This window comes from Bombyx mori, chromosome 16 (genome assembly GCF_030269925.1).
Source record: "Bombyx mori chromosome 16, ASM3026992v2".
Lineage (NCBI taxonomy): Eukaryota > Metazoa > Arthropoda > Insecta > Lepidoptera > Bombycidae > Bombyx > Bombyx mori.
In genome coordinates this window covers 4,512,547-4,534,978 of record NC_085122.1, presented here as the reverse complement: position 1 = coordinate 4,534,978, position 22,432 = coordinate 4,512,547, and the positions used below count along the sequence as shown (strand labels likewise).

Sequence of the window (22,432 nt, the reverse complement as noted above, 5' to 3'; positions counted from 1 at the left end):
TAGGTAGGTCTGACGAACAAATAAATTCATATTTGTGTATTTGTGTGTTACTTTATTTGTACTGTTACACTGACTGGCAAGCGTCTATCGACAAAAAAATAAAGATGAATTAGAAAGAGTTTTTTGGAACTAGTAAAATGCAAATGAACAAATGTTCCACAATGAGCGACTTTCGGGTGAAAAAGTAGTAATCGGAATTCTTAGTGACTGACACTGAGTTCAAAGCATCCCCTGCCCACGCTCTCCAAGTTCCTGGCCAAAAACGTTTCCCCTCAGTATCAGAGACCTTGAGTTCTCCAGGCCCAGCATTATTTCATTTTTCTTTCATCATATTGAAACTGACTATAGTCGTTTTATATGGATACCGTAGTATTGTGGTCGGTAATAGTCATTTGCTTTGTTGGCATAGTGCATGTAAATTGCAATGGGTGGATTACTTGAATTTATGTCAAAAACTGATGCATTTACTATGTGATTTATTTTATAAGTGTATGGGAACTTTGGTCTATGTTAAGTACACTATTGATATCTAACAGAACCCATTGAGCTTCTCGTCGGATTTTCTTAGTAGGTCGTGGTTACCATTCGGTAGTAGGTTCTGCTTGAATTTATGTATGTCAAAAACTGATGCATTTACTATGTCATTTATTTTAGAAGAGAACGGGAACTTTGGTCTATATAATGTGCACTTGATATCAAGTAGAGCCCACTGAGTTTCTCGTCGGATTTTCTGAGTGGTTCGTGGTTACTATCTGGTGGTAGATTTTGCGAAGCACTGCTCTTGCTAGGGGCTAGTGTTAGCAAATTCCCTCAGGTCGAGCCCGTAAGTTCACCTACCCGTGGGCGTGTAGCTGGATTAGCCCCGTACGCTACCAGCAAATAGGCAGGAAAAAAAACCTTCAAGCAGAAAGCATTTTAGCGTTAGTGCGACCAAAATAAAATAATCCTGGATTATTCTGTTACCAGTGTAATCGGGTAGTGAAAACGTATCACATATGTACGAATCTACTTGAAAAATCGCGACCTATCTGCGGTTTTTGAACTCATCACTCGATTAGAGCACATCGGACATCTAACCCGAGTATAGAAAGCTAGTGACATCAGACGGTACAGACGATACGAATACTTCAAAGAGATGTTTTTCATTTATCATAGGGAAGATTAAATCGACTTCGGACCCGTCTATTCTATATAGTGTTCTATAGTTCTATTCTATAGTGTCGCAGACTGAAAAAAAAACACGTGTCAAATTCGTGGACTGCCGCGGTAAAGCTATTGCATAGAATTTTTCATCAATTTATGCAATTATAATTAGACTAGCGACCCGCCCTCGCTTCGCTTCGGAAACATTAAAACACACATGAAACCAAAAAAATTAAATTTTTTTTTTTTTAAAAAGTAGCCTATGTTCATCAGGGACAATGTCGGCTTCTAATGGAAAAAGAATTTTCAAATCGGTCCAGTAGTTTCGGAGCCTATTCGAAACAAACAAACAAACAAATCTTTCCTCTTTATAATATTAGTATAGATATAGAAGTATAGATATAGACAATAATAATTTAATATTAAAACAATAATAAAATAAGACCCCGCTATACATATTTATAAACATTAACAAAAGCAAAACATTACATGTCCCCTTCACACTCATAAGCTAGACCGCAAGAGAGAGAGATAGGCAGATTTTTCATGATGCGCATGCAGTGAGACGACACGCCGTGCGCTTATTCACAAACACTACAGAAGCGCTTCGTACCGGCTGCGGTTCCCACCGTCTCGGCGTGGAAAAAACCGCTGCCGTATACGAAGGAGGGAACACAAAACGTACCCCAGCTCCCGCCTGCGACACGTCACGCGCCTCAGCCCCTGCTCGCACGTCGCCCCGCGCCCGCGTACCGCCCCCCGCAACCCTCAGTCGTCAACGACTTCGCGCTCGTGCGCGACTTCGTCACCGCGGTAAACTTTGACCGTCTGCGATCGTTCGCAGATGCTATCCGTAGGTCGGTAACCCCCGAACAGCGGCTCGCGGCCGCTTTCGATCACATGGACGTCTACGAGTCCGTGTCTCGCACGTTATAATAAATTTTTTACCGGTAATCAATGGCGCAAAAAGGTAGAGAAAAACCGTATTCCCTTACGTTAGCATTCTACAATGCTAACGAACTCGCGCGGCAACGCGATCAAATTTTCGAATTCCTCCGCGATAATCTTGTAGATATTTTGTTAGTGCAGGAGACCTGTCTGAAGCCCTCGCGTCGTGACCCGAAAGTCGCGAATTACGTCATGGTTAGGAATGACAGACTCACCGCCTCCAAAGGCGGGACTGCCATTTACTATAGGCGGGCTCTGCACGTTGTTCCTCTCGATACTCCCTCGCTCTTACATATCGAGGCGTCAGTGTGCCGTATCTCGCTGACGGGACACCAGCCGATCGTCATCGCATCCGTTTATCTCCCCCCGGACAAGCCCCTCCTGAGCAGTGACATCGAGTCACTGTTTGGCATGGGAGACTCCGTCATCCTGGCAGGCGATTTAAATTGCCACCACACTAGGTGGAACTGCCATCGTACGAACGTTAACGGTAGGCGTCTCGACGCGTTTATAGACGACCTCACTTTTGAAGTAGTCGGTCCCCCAACTCCAACATGTTATCCGTATAACATCGCGCTCCGTCCGAGCACTATAGACCTGGCATTGCTTAGGAACGTAACTCTGCGCTTACGTTCCATCGAAGCACTGTCAGAGCTCGACTCAGACCACCGACCTGTCCTTATGCAGCTCGGTCGCCCTCACAACCCAGCCACTGTTACGACCATGGTGGATTGGAATAAGCTGGGCACGTGCCTAGCCGAAGCCGCTCCGCCAATCCTCCCTTACGGCCCGGATTCGAATCTATCCCCCGAGGACACCGTCGAATCCATAAACATCATTACCGATCACATCTCTTCCGCGATCATTAGATCTTCAAAAGAAGTCGATGTGGAGGACAGCTTCCACCGCATCAGACTGTCCTCCGAACTTATGAATCTCTTAAGAGTTAGGAACGCGGCAATCCGGGCCTACGATCGTCTTCCCACGCATTCAAACCGGATTCGGATGCGTCGTCTACAACGCGAAGTCCACTCCCGCCTAAGTGACGCGCGTAACGATAATTGGCATAGTTATTTAGAACAACTCGCGCCCTCCCACCAAGCATACTGGCGACTAGCTAGGACTCTCAAATCCGAAACTACCGCTACTATGCCTCCCCTCGTACGCCCTTCAGGCCAACCACCGGCACTCGATGACAAGGCTGAGCTGCTGGCCGATGCACTGCAAGAGCAGTGCACCACCAGCACTCAACACGCGGACCCCGAACACACCGAGTTAGTCGACAGGGAGGTCGAGCGCAGAGCTTCCCTGCCGCCCTCGGACGCGTTACCCCCCATTACCACTGACGAAGTTAGAGACGCGATCCACAACCTCCAACCTAGGAAGGCACCCGGCTCCGACGGCATCCGCAACCGCGCGCTAAAACTCTTGCCAGTCCAACTGATAGCAATGTTGGCTACAATTTTAAATGCCGCTATGACGCACTGCATCTTTCCCGCGGTGTGGAAAGAAGCGGACGTTATCGGTATACATAAGCCGGGCAAACCGACAAACGAAACTTCTAGTTACCGTCCGATTAGTCTCCTCCCGACGATAGGAAAAATTTACGAACGGCTCCTTAGGAAACGCCTCTGGGATTTTGTTACCGCGAACAAAATTCTCATAGACGAACAGTTCGGATTCCGCTCTAAACACTCGTGCGTACAACAAGTGCACCGCCTCACGGAGCACATCCTGATAGGACTAAATAGGCGTAAACAAATCCCGACCGGCGCCCTCTTCTTCGACATCGCGAAGGCGTTCGACAAAGTCTGGCACAACGGTTTAATTTACAAACTGTACAACATGGGAGTGCCAGACAGACTCGTGCTCATCATACGAGACTTCTTGTCGAACCGTTCGTTTCGATATCGAGTAGAGGGAACTCGTTCTCGTCCCCGTCAACTGACCGCCGGAGTCCCGCAAGGCTCCGCGCTCTCCCCGTTATTATTTAGTTTGTATATCAATGATATACCCCGGTCTCCGGAGACCCATCTAGCGCTCTTCGCCGATGACACGGCTATCTACTACTCGTGTAGGAAGATGTCGCTGCTTCATCGGCGACTCCAGATCGCAGTAGCCACCATGGGACAGTGGTTCCGGAAGTGGCGCATCGACATCAACCCCACGAAAAGCACAGCGGTGCTCTTCAAAAGGGGTCGCCCTCCGAATACCACTTCGAGCATCCCACTCCCTAATAGGCGCGCAAACACCTCCGCCGTTAGTCCCGTCACTCTCTTTGGCCAGCCCATACCGTGGGCCTCGCAGGTCAAATACCTAGGCGTCACCCTCGACAGAGGGATGACATTCCGTCCCCATATTAAAACGGTACGCGACCGTGCCGCCTTCATATTAGGACGTCTCTACCCTATGCTTTGCAAGCGAAGCAAACTGTCCCTCCGTAATAAGGTAACTCTCTACAAAACTTGCATACGCCCCGTTATGACGTATGCAAGCGTAGTGTTCGCTCACGCAGCCCGCACCAACTTGAAGCCCCTTCAGGTTATTCAATCCCGATTCTGCAGGATAGCCGTCGGAGCACCATGGTTCCTGAGGAACGTGGATCTCCACGATGACCTGGAGCTTGACTCTGTCAGTAAGTATCTACAGTCGGCATCGCTGCGCCATTTTGAGAAGGCGGCACGACATGAGAACCCTCTCATCGTAGCCGCTGGAAATTACATACCCGACCCAGTAGACCGAATGGTAAACCGTCGACGTCGCCCAAAGCACGTCATTACGGATCCTCCTGATCCATTAACGGTGCTCTTAGGCACCACAAGCACCGGTCACCGTCCTCGTCGAACCCGTCGCTTGCGACGAAGGGCTCGACGAGCGAACTAACCCATAGACACAGCCCACTGAGTTTCTCGCCGGATCTTCTCAGTGGGTCGCGTTTCCGATCCGGTGGTAGATTCTGCGAAGCACTGCTCTTGCTAGGATCAGTGTTAGCAACTCTCCGGTTGAGCCCCGCGAGCTCACCTACAAACGTTAGGGTGAAGCTGAAATAGCCTCTCAAGGCCATCAGCATAGGTAGGAAAAAAAAAAAAAAAAAAAAACAGAAGCGCAACGTGTGAATGTGTTGAACGCTAGCTACATGGTAGGCGGAGTGAGGGGTGTTAGGTTTTATTTTCGTTACGGAATATCTTGATTCGGCCGCCGCGCTCAAAGCCCGCGATAAAAGCCATGCAATAGCTTAAAAAACTGTACTATTACTAACACAATCGTATGAGAATTTAACAAAACAAAAATATAGCTGAAAATGCATCGATAGTAAAGCCAGTCGGCGTGGAAACTTCTCTATAACGATGAAACTTCGGGTCTAAGTTTAGAACCTGACGGATCAATAGTGGATCCACATTCTTACTTAACGTAGATCGGTTCGGAATATATGTAGTTTTCAAACTCTGTAGTTTGTTTTTCAGAATTGAATAATGGAGTTTGGTTCGAGGTTTTTTTTAGAGTAAATAAGCAGAAGGATCTTAAGTCACTTTAAAGTGTCTAAATGCCTTTTTCGGTTTAAATAGTCAAATAAATGTAATCTAAATACTTTATTGTTCTAGATGGGATATTATTTTTTTACCTAATCTCCGATAGCGTTGAGGAGCTATTGCAGCTTTACGAGTAGGTGAGCTTTCGGTCTGAAAGGCGGGGCATTTGTTGTACTGTTACAGGTAAGACCTTAGAACCCATGTCTCAAGGTGGGTGGCAGCACTTACGTTGTCGATGCCTATGGGCTCAGGTAACCTCTCAACACCAGGTGGGCCATGAGCTAGCTCACCCTTCTAAGCAGTAAAAACAAAAGACCTGAACACGTGATTGCCTCAGGAAAGTGTAGTTAGGACGGTGATGTCATGCGAGTTGGCAACATGACTTCGAACTCATCTGAAATGTTGCTCAGACTGATGGTAGAAGCTATTAAAGGTTAAATATTGGAACGAAGATCCTTATCGCGCGTTGCGAAAAGGGGCTAGGCGGAAAAAATTAAGAACAAAAGTTGTAACGACACTTTTTGCTATAGTTGTAAGCCGTGCGGCGTGCGCGTGTTTCTCTGTCTCTCTCTCTCTCTCTCTCTCATAGGAAGCAAGTCAGTTATTTTCGTTTCTTTCGTCTTTATATTTCGCTTTGAACAATGTGGTGTCGCGACGATTATTTTTGTTGAGTGTATACAGGTTTTTTGTCCATAATAAAAAATTATAACAATAATGAATCCTATATATAATAAAAAATAATAATTTTATTACAATTCCTTTACTAATTAACCGAAAGGCACTTCGTTCCATCCGGGTGTCTCTTGACAGCTCTCAAGTTTTTTATTTATTTTAATCAAAAGCAATCTAGTTAACTTACTCTCAACTTTTCCAACTATGTCCTTCGAAATCCTGGAAATAAGTCACGGTTTCTCGCAACTACCTATAAAACACCTCTACGCCAAATTTCCTTTTACCTTGAAAAATAGGTACGGCCAAAGCTATGCACTTTAAGACGATTCAGATAAAGTCAGTTTTAGCATGCACAAATATTAAGAGAAGGTAAATCTAAAAATTGTAAAATTTGTACAAAACGTAAAGACTAAGCTCAGCATTTAGATTTCATTACAGGGTATTACAGGTTAAAGCGGCGTTATTTATCTTTCTTAGAATTTTAATTAAGAAAGATTTATTTTCAACCGAAATATAATTTTCTTGTAATGAAACGTTTAACTTCCCCAAAATTTTTAAATTGGTTTAGAACTTTCATAAATTTATATAGTTTTTCTTTGTATTTTTTATTTATTTCATTTAATATCGTTAACGAACTTATTAAAAAAACTAATTTTAATGTTACGTATTCTACATTGGATAATTAACGGTGCAATACTGAGAGAGAGAGAGAGATAAGAAATTTGAGATAGACCTCATGTCACAAGCTGGACCGCATTATGCTTTATATATTATTCTTTTATTCGTTTACCGTACTCTTAAACTGTATGCTCGCTTGTGTGTTTTCAATTTAGAACATTGTAATTACAAAATACTTGTTTATCATTTTGATTTTCTGGGAAGAGCTCCATTCATATTTTGTTCTCCCTCTGTTTTCACTTCTAAAGGGGTGGCTTTACAAACAGTCTTTTCATGGTGCATTCTACGAAAATGTTTTACAGATTTCGAGCCACTTAGTTTACCGACCGACAGGTCGGTGGCTTTGGCGATCCCCAGTTTGGCGTCCCGTGTGCTTATGGTAGCGGGCAGAGATGCGCTCTGCGCAAAATGCGCCAGCGTAGCTCTGCAAAATAATGATGACTGCTCTTGCCAAAAAAAATTTTAGAATTAATGTATACATCAAAGTGAAATACTTAAATAAAAGGGCGGTATAATTGTCTTCCGCTCCGGGCGGCTGACACCCACGCTACCCCCGTGTGTAGTGGGTAGGGCTCTAAAATTCCTTAGATCGGCGGTCTGCTCCCAACAACTTGTAAATCGTCAAGTCCCACATACTCCACGCGCCCCCTAGGCGCGAGGACCCCGTAGGAGGTTCGGCCGCCGGCCCGAAAAAATGTTGTGTGCTAAGCAGGCTATTTAATTATTGAAAACATAATAAAACACAATTTATTCTTGATTTAAAGAAATGTTTTATTTTTTTTAAACTAAGCAATGTTTTGTTAGTAGTAATTTACCAATATCAGTTGCTAATAGAAAATAGATCGATACAACGTTTTATTATAGTTCAAACAAAACTTGAATCGTAAAATGTGTACTCAGTAAGATAAACAAAATTGAGAATTCGACTTAAAACTTCGACCAATTCCTGTGTCAATCGATCGACCTCTGTACAGATGTATATTCATTACAATCGACAAGGATGAATACATTCATAATTAAGACTAAGAAATTGCCGGGTGCTGGGACGGTCACCAAATGGTGATTCCCACAACGTATGCCCACACCCAACGTCCTATTGGCTAAGTGACTTTCAAAACGTAACACGTCACATGAGACTTTGAATTGTGGCAATGAAAAAATCAATCATTTCATTACTTGTTATTGGTAATGATACACGCCTACAGTCCTGAAACGCAATCATTAATGATAGAACGTCTGGAGGAGTAAGAGATATTTACATAAGATACATTTGAGGAGTCATCCAAGGTTAGTTTTATACAAAATTTAAAATAATTTCTGACGTAATGGAAAATAGGAAGATAGAAAAGAATTTGTAGGTTTAATGGTATTAAATTTGTTGTTAATTCTTTAGATGATGACCAAGGTCAAGACGCAGGGCCTGGTCACAGACCTGATGCCCTGCATAAGATTACTGCAAGCAGCGGGCCACTTCTTATTCAATTATCATGCCGGTAAGGGATTCCCTTTTATGATGTCATAAAGGGCCTCTGAAATGTCCGTAATATAGCTGTTATCTACGTCGTAAGAAAACGATAAAACTTTATTCGGAGATTTGAAATTTCACGATATTTTGAATCTGCATTTTGGGTACTTTATCGCAACATTACGAATAAGTTTTGAAACAGCTTGGAAGTCAGTAAAGCTTTTTCAATTTTAGTACACAATGATATAGTAAACAGGAAAAGCACATGTTCCGAAATTGTCTTACTATGTAAATATTAATTAAGTTTTTTTTTTCTGAATTTATGTTTTTTTTTTGAAATATTTAGATACCTCCGGAATGAATATGCTCCTACGGAAAATATATTCGAGTGCCCATGCCGTGCTCATTGTCGTCCACTACATCTGCATGGGCATCAACATGGCACAATACAAGGACGAAGTCAACGAGCTCACGGCAAATACCATTACGGTCCTGTTTTTCGCTCACAGCATCATTAAGTTGGCATTCTTTGCGTTCAACTCTAAAAGTTTTTACAGGTAAGACGTTTTTTTTATTAAGTTATTATTAAGTTTATTATTAAGTTAAGTGGTTACTGGAGCCCATAGACATATACAACGTAAATGCGCCACCCACCTTGAGATATAAGTTCTAAGGTCTCAAGTATAGTTACAACGGCCGCCCCACCCTTCAAACCGAAACTCATTACTGCTTCACGGCAGAAATGGGCAGGGTGGTGACACCTATCCGGGCGGACTCACAAGAGGTCCTACCACCAGTATCTGTAATTTCAATCAGGGAAACAAACATTTACTTAACATTTAGGCTTATTGATTTAATCAATAATCTTATAGTAACGGTTATTGCGATTATACACATTCTGAGTTTAAAATAAAACGTTTTTTTTTATTTGTTTTTTGAATGAAACTACTTTTTTTTTAATATCGGCCAAGTTGCTAAGACCAAGGAACGATATAAGTATTCTCAAACAAAAGCAATATTGTAACGCTTTTTTTTAAGCCTTTATTTTAAGACTTTACAATTTGAGATATCGTTAAAACAATAAATTGTGTTATTCAAAACATTTGAAACATTTGATTTCTTAATTTTTTCCTTAAAATTTCGTACTTTAATTATTATTCTAAGTTAAAGCTATAGCTTCAATATATGATTATACAATTCTCATTAAATATAATAAGGGTGCGTGTACTTATGTACGCGCGTAAGAAGTTATACTTTATTTTTATAATTTTTTTATTATTTTTATTTAAATTTTAATCAAATTGAAAAAAAATCGATTAAACAACATCCTCAAACACGCATATTGGACATCCCTTTTCTTGAACTCGTATAAATTCGGTAATTCTCGGTACGGTTCGGAAAGTTCACCTGCGGCTATATTCGGACTCGCCAAGTTACGTCGGTCGTATTGTAATGAGCGATTTAGTGGGTAACTTCATCGTAAAATTTCACTCTCATTAATTTTTCATAACGCGCCTAAAGAAGTATAACTTCAAAAATAATTTAATTCATAAACATAACAACAAAGAGCTGTAATCAATCATCTTTATGTTCATATTATTCGAAGAACCTTTTCAAACATGTAATCCTTTGAACGAAATTCTGTGTCCCATTTTTCGGTTTTAATAGGGCCTGCCTTTTAACAAAAACACTCGTTCGGAAAACATTTATATTTATTTTAAGGTCGTAATTAAAATTCAAGCTTATTCAATGGAAAATTTTCAGAAAATACATTTATAAACGAACTCTCTGTAACGATAATAGAAGGAATATATTTCGCCAACTTTGAATTTTAAACATTTTCTTACATCTAATTTCACGAGTATTATTAAATAATTTAGAATGTATGTTTTATTTACTACTAGTGGACCCGGCGAACTTTGTTCCGCCACACGGTTTATTTCAAACACATCAACCGGTCAACTTCAAAATTCTACTATAATTAACCATAGACTACATTACGTTTAGCTGTCAGTTTCGTTTTGTTATTCCATATCAGTTGCGTTTTGTTATACCACATTTTATGTCACGTCCAACTGGAATGTGATAAAAAGTATCCTATGCCCTTCTCCAGGTTCTAAGCTACCTCCTCACCAATTTTCAGCCCAATCAGTTCAGCCGTTCTTAAGTTATAAATAGTGTAACTAACACGACTTTCTTTTATATATATAGATTTGACTACTCATTTGATGTTTTGCTGAAATTAATGAGTCAACTAGTACTCTGTTTGTATAGTGGAGTAATATTGGCATGATTTTCAAACTTATTTTGTGTTGTGCTTGCTCTAGGAGCTCTAATTGATTGCCTCCTTTGGACTGGTAAGGCTTGGATTCGAATTTTATGTCTTAATAGGGATGCCAGTTACTAACTAAAGGCATACGATTGAAGCCTCACTTGGATTGCTGCAATGGTTACACTGACTATAATAACGAGATACATGTATGGTTCAGACCACAAATAAGCAGGATGTAGATACACACTTGCGAAGCGTAGCAACACGCTCCACATCCATTACTTGAGTATAAAATACGGGGTTAGGAATTAAAGAATAGACTAATTCGATAAACCTAGAATAACCTCTCGAGGTTACTAGAATAGGTAGGGAAAAAAAAGAATAGTGGTGAAGAAAAAGGTGAGCTTACCGCTACTAACGGTAGTAGATGTTCGTATCTGGAGGAGGCCACGATTGGTTCTGGATCTTCTCATTGTTAGCTATAAGAAATATTACGATATTCATTCAGTATTTTGTATGTAACCCAATTTAAAAATTTGCTTGCTACTTAAGAACCTAATTTCATTGTCATTTGAAGAGTTTTGTGATTCTTACAGAACCCTCGCAGTGTGGAATCAGTCCAACAGCCATCCGTTGTTCACAGAATCAGATGCCCGTTACCATCAGATCTCTTTAAGCAAAATGCGAAGGCTTCTTTATTTCATCTGTGGCATGACCGTTTTTTCAGTAATCAGTAAGTTCTGTGTTAGCTTCTATTTTATTAGTTACAAATTCAATTTCAGTTAGTCATCCTTCTATTTCGTTCATAAAATTGACTAAATTTCCTATTTTCAACTTGTTCAATATGGTTAGACTCAAACGAAAGCACTAAGCCTTTTTTTAATTAGTTTATTTTTAGGTATTTTAATTTAGATTTACTCTGTACTAACTTAGGTTCCAAATCGGAACGGTTGATTTCCTATATTCCATTTGGTTAACTCTGATCTAGAAAATAAAGCTTGCTTTTATCACCATCGAAGTTCTTGTCAGCCATTACATTCGGCTGAAATAAGTCTATCCCATTTCGTATTCATGGGTATTTTTCAGGCTGGGTCACTTTAACGTTCTTCGGTGAATCTGTCCGTATGATAGCCAGTAAAGAGACAAATGAAACTTTGACGGAGCCTGCGCCTCGATTACCCCTCAAGGCGTGGTATCCATTTAAGACAATGAGTGGCGGCGGCTACGTTTTCGCTTTCATTTACCAGGTACGTATCTAATTAGTTTTCTATTTATTTGGATACAACTTGTTTTCTGATTATCATTTCGATTTTAATTCGTATTTTCGTTTTTTGATTCGTATAAAATTTTCTTAGATTTATTTCCTGCTTTTCTCAATGGCATTGGCGAATTTGCTGGATGTCATTTTCTGTTCGTGGTTGATATTTGCCTGTGAACAGCTGCAGCACTTGAAGGCAATTATGAAGCCGTTGATGGAACTAAGCGCTGCTTTGGACACCTACCGTCCCAATACGGCTGAGTTGTTCCGAGTTTCATCTACTGGTAAACATTTTTTTTTTGTATCCTTGTTTTAGAATGAGTTTATATTTTACCACATCTGGCGACTTAGAAGACTTATAGACACAATGGCAATTTGAACATTACCGTCATACATGAGACTCTATTCCGTTAGAATTGTAATCCTTCAAACTGGAATGCACGGATATTACTCAAAAGAAATGAGAAAGGTGATGGTAGCAATCTACAAATTTATTATAATATTATAATGTAAATTTCGTTATTGTGAGTTTATTGTGTTCCTTTATCGAGTTGAAAGTAAAACACATATTATAATATATAGTATAATATAATTAATATATCATATAATGTTCATTGTGATGCAGGAAAATTGTTATAAAACTCAAATTAACAATTCCCATTAAAAGGGACATCGACTCAAGATTCATTTTTTGTTCAGGATTTCTTCATATTTCTGAATTAAAATCTATTATGTTATACGTCAAAAAATTCATACAGATAAGACCGAGAAAGTACCAGATGCAGTAGATATGGATATCCGCGGAATCTATTCCACTCAGCAAGACTTCGGAATGACTCTACGGGGTGCTGGAGGGAAGCTACAGAACTTTAATGCGGAGAACAATCCTAACGGTTTGACAGCAAAACAGGAGATGCTGGCTAGATCAGCTATAAAATATTGGGTTGAACGTCATAAGCACGTTGTTAGGTAAGATTCAGATAAAAGACGAGTAGTAGAAATAGTATAATAGTATAGAAATAATCTTCAATTGGTTATCGTTCTTCGATTCGATCTAATTAATAACTAATATCTAATCGTTGATTCGATTCGTTACCTGCAAGCCGCATGTAGATTTGTATCTATATGTATTGCCATCAGAATCATTTCTTCCTCTCAGTCGTTACAATATTGACAGAGTGGTTGTGGTAGTCATAGTGAGGACAGATTTGATACGCCTCACATATCCAGCCATTTCTCCTCGTTCGGGGTCATACTACTGCACTGATTCAGGGACATTCCACTGCAAAACTATTTAATTTATCAGAAATACGAAAACCTGTGCCGACAAACCTGAAACGCATACACAGTTTTGTACCTGTGAAATTAAATAGATCGAGATTATTATGTGTTTAGTTCTCACAAAGAAAATCTTTAAATTTTCAATAACTAAATACTCGTTAGAGAAGAATAATTAAATTTTAATTAGGAATGCTTTATCAAAAGCAATTTAGATTGTACTTGGGAGTATTATCGCTTCAAATACTTTGTTTGAATCCCTCTTCAACCCACTTAACAGGAATCGTAGTCTAAAATAGTTTTCGTTAAAATTGTCTGCGTTGTCCGAGGGTCATCCGAGCTACAACAAGATCTCGGAACTTTGCTAGCAATTCACGGAAGTTTACCACGGTTTAGAAGTTAGCTAAGTCAGAAACTTTTGCTAATGATCTGAATCCCATGTGGAAAGCCGAAATAACTTTGATAATTTTGGAAGCTGCGAAGAGAGATTGTTTTGGTTTATCGTTATTAGCTACACCAAAGTCTGGAGGTGGAATTTATGTTGCTATTTAATTGAAGAAACTGTTCCATGTGTGAGTGGTATTTGATATTGTTTTTAAATATTGTCATTTTACTAAGAAAAGAATCGTTCATTGGCGCGAATAATTAGAGAACCTCACGCCAAATATTTTGTGAATTAGTTTCCAAAAGCCCTAGACTCGAATGCTATGGGGAATTAACAAAATTTCTTTGTTTTGATTTAATAGCTACAAGGCTTTTCAATCGGGAGCTACAGCAGATTTATTTATAAAGAATCTAAAAAGTTAGATACCATTGGTACATTATGTTGCTGTGCATTATTTTCGTCAGGAGGCTAATAATATACTACTGCTACTATATAATACTGGTGTTAGGACCACTTGTGAGTCCGCACGGGTAGGTACCACCACTCTGATTGTTTCTGCCGTGAAGCAGTAATGCGTTTCGGTTTGAAGGGCGGGGCAGCCGTTGTAAATATACTGAGACCTTAGAACTGATATCTCAAGGTGGGTTGCGCATTTACGTCGTAGATGGGCTCCAGTAACCACTTAACACCAGGTGGACTGTGAGCTCGTCCACCCACCCATAAAAGCAATAAAAAAAACGTGTCTTCAAAAATCATTGAGCGATGTAATTAATATATAATACAAAAATTATATTGGTTAGGTTTTTCGAATTATTCCAAGAACTAGAAATAAAACGTTCACTACGAGATATTGGTGAAGAGAAACTTTCGACGCATTCAATTTCCGCCGATACTTATTTCTGTACCGTGAACTTAATAGTTGACAGTATAGCGAAAGTGCCTTGAGCGGGGCAGGACACCTGTGGTTTTCCCACGGTCGACACCATATGGTTTTGACATTGCCCATCAGATCGATAAAATAATATTGATTCAATCTAACTATTAAACAGACATAAGACGGTATTTTCTCATGTTTGATTTTTTATTTAACTCACGTGAAAGAAATACCCTTAATATGATTTAAAAAATGTTTTGTTTTTATTTTTTTTATTGCCCTTGTAGGCAGACGAGCATACGGCCCACCTGATGGTGAATGGTTACCGTCGCCCATGGACTTCAGCAATGCCAGGGGCAGAGCCAAGCCGCTGCCTACCGCTTAATACTCTCCGCAAGCCTCGTTTGAAGAAGGACATGTCATAGCGCTCGGGAAACACCGTGGAGGGGAGCTCATTCTATAGCCAGATGGTATGTGGCAAAAAAGACCTCTGGAAACGCACTGTGGATGACCGCAGTGGCTCCAGGTAGTATGGATGAGCTCTACTCCGGTGGCGGGCGGTGCGATGGTAAAAACGAGATACCGGTATCATCTCGAATAATTCCTCAGAGCACTTCGAAAAAGCTACCTATTTAGCCGTAAGATGGGACGACAAATAGCGAATGACAGGGAAATTAAAGCAGAGAGTTTTTTTTCAAATTTCTAAGCTCAATTTTTTTGCGTAACGGTATATATTATTTGCTATTTCTAGTTGAAATATTCATAGAAATCAGATCTACTTACTGGCCAGCGGCACTAAACCTGTGTTAGATCTTGATTAATAGATTGAATTAAAATGTTTTTCGGGTTTTATTAAAGATACAGTTTCGTCTTTACTATTTTAATTTCTTGTCAGATACAAAAATACAATGTCGTTAACTACTCATTAAATTTTTGCTTTTAAACAGTGAAGTGGTGTTTTGTTCAATATAAGTCTCACGAAAAAACTCTTTACTGTATATTTTATCTAATTTCTAGGCTGGTTGCTTCAATAGGAGACACATATGGAACGGCTCTGCTATTTCATATGTTAGTATCGACCATCACTCTTACTTTACTGGCGTACCAGGCGACTAAGGTACTTATTTATTATATGCACGTAGTCTACGTAGTGAGTTAATTAAAATTAATTTTACGTCTCAATCTCGCGTTCCACAACGACAGCTGACGACGTCCGTCACTACAAAAATTGCCATTCAAAACGCCGGAAATAATAAAATGAAACAACGATGGAGTACAAACAAAAATATACAATTCATTAATGAATATCAGTGACAAGAGTGTCTCTAGGACCCGAAACATCTACAGTAAAAAAATCAAAATTATCTTCACTCATTTGAAAATAGTTTTTATATTATAGCTCTCAGGATCTTCATCTGCTAATTCAGAGACTAAATTCATTGCACCTACATGCCTTCTTGTTAACCATCCTCGAATCCACTAACGTATTTTTTTTAATTTATTATATAATTCTTTAACTACATTGAATATAGCAAAATATAGCTTTGATGCTGATGACGTCATGGTTACTGCGATACTGTGGATTTCGCGACACTAATTTTTTTACGAAATTACTTTCGCATGTATCGTATACTTTCGTGAAACTGAGTTCAACATGCATCACACTAATTTCGTAATGTAAATTCAGCATTATAAACGCGTAAAATTAGTATTAATTTTTTTATTCGCGAAAACGAAATAAAATACTATATATTTACTTAAGAGCTTATGAATCAAATCCTTTGTAAGTACAATCGCCTAGCAAGGACAATAAAGACACTTTAGACAGCCGATATCTAAGCTCAGATATCTATAGATAAACTACACTATTACCTATTAAATTGCTAGCGGTGCTTTGCAATGGACAATAGTGGATAGAAAAATGATTTAAAATTTCCTGAAGTATGGAAGTACCAAAAATATTTGTCCAGTCCCTCAAATGGTCAGATTAGAAAAAGAAGGACTTAATACTGAAATGTTATTCACGGATCGGGGACCATTAAGCAACAAGCGAATGTTGTTGAAGTTCATAAATCATTCATTAAAATTTAAATAATTATTTATTACTTATTTATTGATTTATTGGATTTGATACCACTTTATACAATAATATTTCGTACCAATAGCAAAGTAATTTACCAGAGAATATAACTTTCATTATTGCGTTGTTACCTAAATGCAAATGTTCAAAGATTTCAATACGATTCTTTATCTAATTTTAATTTTTCTTTATCTATACCCTTATTAATAGTAAAGAATGTAGGCATAACTTCATTGAGTCAGTCGACATAACTATTTTTTTATAGATTTTTTATTTATGTCGTATCTGAATAAGATTTAATTTAACCAAACATTTTGATTTACAGATAAACGGTATAAACGTGTATGCATTCAGCACGATCGGATATCTCGTTTATACTCTTGGACAAGTGTTCCATTTCTGCATTTTCGGTAACAGACTTATTGAGGAGGTGAGATTTTATGTTGGTTCTATTCTTATATACACTTAAAGGACTCATCACTACATAGTATAAAACAAAGTCGGTTTCTCTGTCCCTGTATCCCTATGTATGCTTAAATGTTTAAAACTACGCAACGGATTTTGATGCGGTTTTTTTTAATAGATAGTGTGATTGAAGAGGAAGGTTTAAATAGTGGAGAAATCAATAATAAATTACAGTTTCCGAAGCGAAGCGAGGGCGGGTCGCTAGTTCTCTATAAGACAACGTATAACAACTGTCTTACTCTTCAAACCGAAGTGCATGCTTCGTGTCAGAATTAAACAAAGAGAAGACGTTTACAACCTTGCTCAATGAGCTTTTTCAGTAACATAATGACGTGTTTGGCAGTAAATGTAGTAATGTGTAATAATGTTACATTTTCATGTAATATTTTTTTCTAGTATCATACAATGAACCGCTTGTTTAATACATACAGTCAGTACCTGTAATTGTTTTAGGAATTAGTGTGAGATCAATATATAAGTTACTTGTAATGTGCTGACGTATAGTATGTTCGTACCCACTAAATAAAATAAACTGGACAGTGGTGCTTATCTCAATTTTTTCATAACACGCTCTACCACCATTAACATTTACTGGTGGTAGGACCTCTCGTGAGTCCGCGCGGGTGGGTACCACCACCCTGCCTATTTCTGCCGTGAAGCAGTAATGCGTTTCGGTTTGAAAGGTGAGGCAGCCGTTGTAACTATACTTGAGACCTTAGAACTTATATCTCAAGATGGGTGGCGTATTTACGTTGTGGATGTCTATGGGCTCCAGTAACCACTTAACACCAGGTGGGCTGTGAGCTCGTCCACCCACCTAAGCAATAAATAAAAAAAAACCCACTAAATAAAATAAACTGGACAGTGGTGCTTATCTCAGTCTTTTCACAACATTCCATACCACCATTATCCATTGATTGAAGTACCAACTATTTGTAGAGCTGCCATTTAATTAGAAGTTCTTTTGATAACAGAGCTCATCGGTTATGGAGGCCGCCTACTCGTGTCAGTGGTACGACGGTTCCGAGGAGGCGAAGACGTTCGTGCAGATCGTCTGCCAACAATGCCAGAAGGCGATGACGATCTCTGGAGCGAAATTCTTCAATGTTTCACTGGATTTGTTCGCTTCGGTAAGGGCTTTATTACCTTTCGCGACGAGCTACGATTTCTGGACACAAGCTAGCCCCTGTTTATCGCTCATAATATTTTTTTAAGAGAGAGAGAGCGGGTCATGATTCCGATCTGGTAGTAGATTCATTCGCGAAGCAGCTACTCTTGAATTGTTAGCCCTTCTTTGGAACCGCTCGCTGTTAGTAAATCCCACTCCTCCTGGCTGAGCCCTTGCTCGTCCATCTGTCCTGGTGAAACTGGAAAGGCCTCCGGGCCACCAGTAATAATACCTCAATCATAAAAAAGGGTATAAAATAAAAAATAACAACAGTAATGTTAACTTAAGTGAGACTCAGAACTCGACTACTGGACACATTGGGTGGGAAAATTCTAAGTATTTTTATTGATTCTTTATATTGGCGGGCGAGTTCATGGCCCACCTTGTGTTAAATGGTTACCACAGCCCATAGATATGAACAACGTAAATGCTACCACCCATCTTGAGACATGAGTTCTAAGCCTCGGTTTTACGTTACAGCGGCTGTGTTACCCTTCAAATCGAAACGCATTCCTGCTTTTGCTGCTAACATGATTCTTATCCACATTTGTTGTCTAAAAGAGATAAAGCATACACTCTCTAGTGGCTTCATTCTTCCCAAATTATATTGTATTATGGAGGGATATATGGATCCCAACATTTTGACTTCCACTAACCTTCACCCGTCTCTTTCACTGGTGGTAGATTATATACTTATTTATACCCGGGTTGGTACTACTACTGTACCTGTTTCGGCCGCGAAACATTAATTAATTAAGACAGACTGTAAGAGCATCGAAAATTTTAACTTGTACCTAGGTAAACGATAATCTATAGGAATGCAAAAAAAAAAATTATGTTGCCTAAATATTATTTTTTTCAATTGTCGTAGGTGCTGGGCGCTGTTGTCACGTACTTCATGGTGTTGATCCAACTGAAGTAGACGTAGTCCTTAATTTCTGTTGCTAATCACGAATTCATATTTCAATTCCCACTTATATCGTAAAATCTAAGCAATAAAATATATTAATAAAAAAAAAACTACCCACTAATTTAGAAACTTTAATCGAAGTTGTAGCGTGGGCGGTATTTTGCTAATCTCGATCAAAAACTGGGCGCGTATCGCTGTTCGCTGTCTTCATATTTCCTATGAGAGACTACGATGGTGCCCCTGAATTTTGAAGGTTTTATTGTAAGGTTATTATTTAATTAATCATGTTCCACAAACAATCAATTAAATCTTTAAAATTTTCGAAATATCTTTTTGTACCAACTTTGATGTCGCAATTATAAAAGTTTAATTTTCTGTTAGGTTTTTTTTTTAATAAGCACACAATACTATTTAAAATTCTATTCGATACACGTATTTTCCATTTTCTTCTCTCTTAAATATTTTTTGTGCTTATGTAATTTCATTATAAAGATTCAGGCAATATGTTTCGTTCGTGTTGTGATTTGACAGCGCCTAAAGTGAAACGCGGCTGCGGAGAAATTGGATGAATAGCTTTTAATAAAACATTCAAGCCATTCTGAATGAAATGGAAGAGATAATTGAAAATACGTACGTATAAAATTTAAAAGGTTCTAACCTGGACCGATCTTGCCTTAGTTTTTTCAATTTACTAATTGAGAGGCATAGTTTATATTGATTGGATCGCAATTCATATTTTGACAAACCAAAGCTCTATGTTAAGCTGTCGGGCTCGCTGTATTTTCCAATCCCAAGTATAGCTTACATTTACTAAAATTTTACTAATAAGCTTGCTACTAACGACTTTATGGAAGCTCTATGTTCTGAAAATAAATAAATCTATTTGAATTTGTTGGTTTGTTGTATTTTCTTCAGTATTTGCGAGCCGTAGAGGTAACTAAATAAAAAAAACTATCGACTTTTACGATGGTGACTTCTCACGAATGTTGTCCGTGCCCGCGCAACTGTGAAGCATTAGGAACGTTAGAAATGACGTCATGGCTATAAAAAACGGGGGTATCCGTAAAGATAGTGTTGCGTCTATTTCTTAGATGTATCTTGAGGTGGCCAAGAAAATGAATAAATGCGTTCACTTCTTCAAATACTCATTATATTATTTTTAATTATTATACAAATACAAAATTGAAATGCGCGTCCATCTTTTTTCTTCGTGTTATATTTTTTTTTATTTTGACAATTGGTGCCACTGTTGCTTTTCCTGTTTTGTGATTGGTTCGTGCGATATGACGTCATCGTTGGCCAATCACAGCCATCAATGTATGACGCGACGTTGATTCGTTAACAGATAGTTCTAATCATGTTTGTATATTTACGTTTTTTTCTCAAAAAATATGTCTCCAATACACCTAAAGGGTTTGAATTTAAAGAAGCAATTTTAGGAACTTCAGAACGATTCAAATTTTAATTCAAATAATTTATTTCCGAATATTATCAAAATATGGAAGCATGTTGGTGGTAGAAATAAATATTTTTATGTCTAAATGCTTTGCCTTAGATCGTTTAAATGAAAAACTAGATAATATAATCCTTTTTTTCCTACCTATGCTGATAGCTTTGAGAGGCTTTTTCAGCTTTTCCTTGACGTGTAGGTGAGCTACGGGGCTCAAACCGGAATGTTGCTAACACTGGCCTTAGCAAGAGCAGTACTTCGCAGAATCTACCACCGGATCGGAAACGCGACCCACTGAGAAAATCCGGCGAGAAACTCATTGGGCTGTATCTATGAGTTAATTTACTCGTCGAGCCCTTCGTCGCAAGCAACGGGATCGGCGAGGACGGTGACCGCTGCTTGAGGTTAGATAATAAGTTTGTACGGACCAAACGCAAAATGTACTGACTGACTTTACAGAGTACTGACAAAGATTCAAGTTATTTTTCAAACGCTTAGACGCTTCTAGTAAAAGTGTTTTAGAAAACTATTCCTGAGAATTTCTATCTTTGTGAATGATACTGTCTGATAAGCGGTGTCAGTTAGCTTGAATTCGACTTCTGCAATTATTATGTCCGCATATTTGTATTCTTGAATTGCTTGTGTAAAATAAGTTTATATTATGTATTGTGCACCCTGCAATTTTATTTTAGAATAGTTATGAATTTATTTACTTTTAAATGATAGTTCATAAGCAACTAAACTTTGTTGTATTAAAACATTTTTTAAGAATTTCTCGTTGTTTTATATGATACTAGCGACCCGCCCTCGCTTCGCTTCGGAAACATTAAAACACACATGAAACCAAAAATATAAAATTTAAAAAATGTAGCCTATGTTCATCAGGGACAATGTCGGCTTCTAATGGAAAAAGAATTTTTCAAATCGGTCCAGTAGTTTTGGAGCCTATTCGAAACAAACAAACAAACAAACAAATCTTTCCTCTTTATAATATTAGTATAGATATAGATATAGACAATCGGCAACCTGTGTTTTTGTTTAGAATAATAAGAGTAGATCTTACATGTTTGTTGCCTTCAACGATAGTTGAGTACTTGAGATAGCCAAAGCGTGTAAATATAAAAATGAATTGCTGTTCGTTAGTCTCGCTAAAACTCGAGAACGGCTGAACCGATTTGGCTAATTTTGGCCTTGAATTATTCGTGGAAGTCCAGAGAAGGTTTAAAAGGTACATAAATATGAAAATGCTCGGAATTAAATAAAATTAACAATTTTGTTTTTCCTTTGATGTGTTCCCCATCGGACGGATTCCTTTTGTCTTTTATTTATCGATTGAGGCACTACGAAGTCTGCCGGGTCAGCTATTTAAATATAAAACAGAATCCGTAATGTTTGACGTGTTTGTATGAAGTAATAATATGGCTGAGTATTCATAATGATGCTTCAAATCGAAACCTATCATTTACTTCGAGGCCCAAATTCTTCAAGTCCCGCACTTTACAGGGACCCTGAACGTTTCTAAGGGTGTGACGTCATCAATACTAACGTCACTATCATCACCGATGTGGCGGAATGGAAAAAATCCTTATATTGCTTTAGTAGGCAGACGAGAACATGGTCCGCCGGATGGTCACCTTTGCTAATGGACGCCAACAATACAGCCAAGCCACCACCCACTGCTGGGTACTCATTTAAAGAACAAACGTGTGTTTAGTAATTAATATTTATTTATTTATTTTTTATTGCTTAGATGGGTGGACGAGCTCACAGCCCACCTGGTGTTAAGTGGTTACTGGAGCCCATAGAAATCTACAACGTAAATGCGCCACCCACTTTGAGATATAGGTTCTAAGGTC

General features: G+C 38.8%; 1 protein-coding gene across 2 annotated transcripts; it reads left to right on the top strand.

Annotated features, from left to right (window-relative positions):
* The first annotated feature begins 215 nt into the window (after positions 1-215).
* On the top strand, positions 216-19,501 carry Or-2 (olfactory receptor 2). 2 transcript variants are annotated; one of them, XM_062672844.1, is made up of 12 exons: positions 216-377; positions 7,946-8,258; positions 8,365-8,464; positions 8,783-8,993; positions 11,305-11,441; positions 11,795-11,955; positions 12,064-12,250; positions 12,725-12,935; positions 15,521-15,620; positions 16,909-17,013; positions 18,023-18,178; positions 19,088-19,501. In XM_062672844.1, the coding sequence occupies exons 3-12, from the start codon at positions 8,365-8,367 to the stop codon at positions 19,136-19,138; spliced, it is 1,419 nt and encodes a 472-aa protein (XP_062528828.1). In that variant the 5' UTR covers positions 216-377; positions 7,946-8,258; the 3' UTR covers positions 19,139-19,501.
* The last annotated feature ends 2,931 nt before the right edge of the window (positions 19,502-22,432 follow it).

Excerpts from the sequence above, each read along its gene's own strand:
- Or-2 (XM_062672844.1), top strand. The coding sequence starts at position 8,365 with ATGATGACCAAGGTCAAGACGCAGGGCCTGGTCACAGACCTGATGCCC. Across the intron at positions 8,465-8,782 it reads CTTATTCAATTATCATGCCG|ATACCTCCGGAATGAATATG; the intron begins GTAAGGGATTCC and ends TGAAATATTTAG. Across the intron at positions 12,936-15,520 it reads CGTCATAAGCACGTTGTTAG|GCTGGTTGCTTCAATAGGAG; the intron begins GTAAGATTCAGA and ends TCTAATTTCTAG.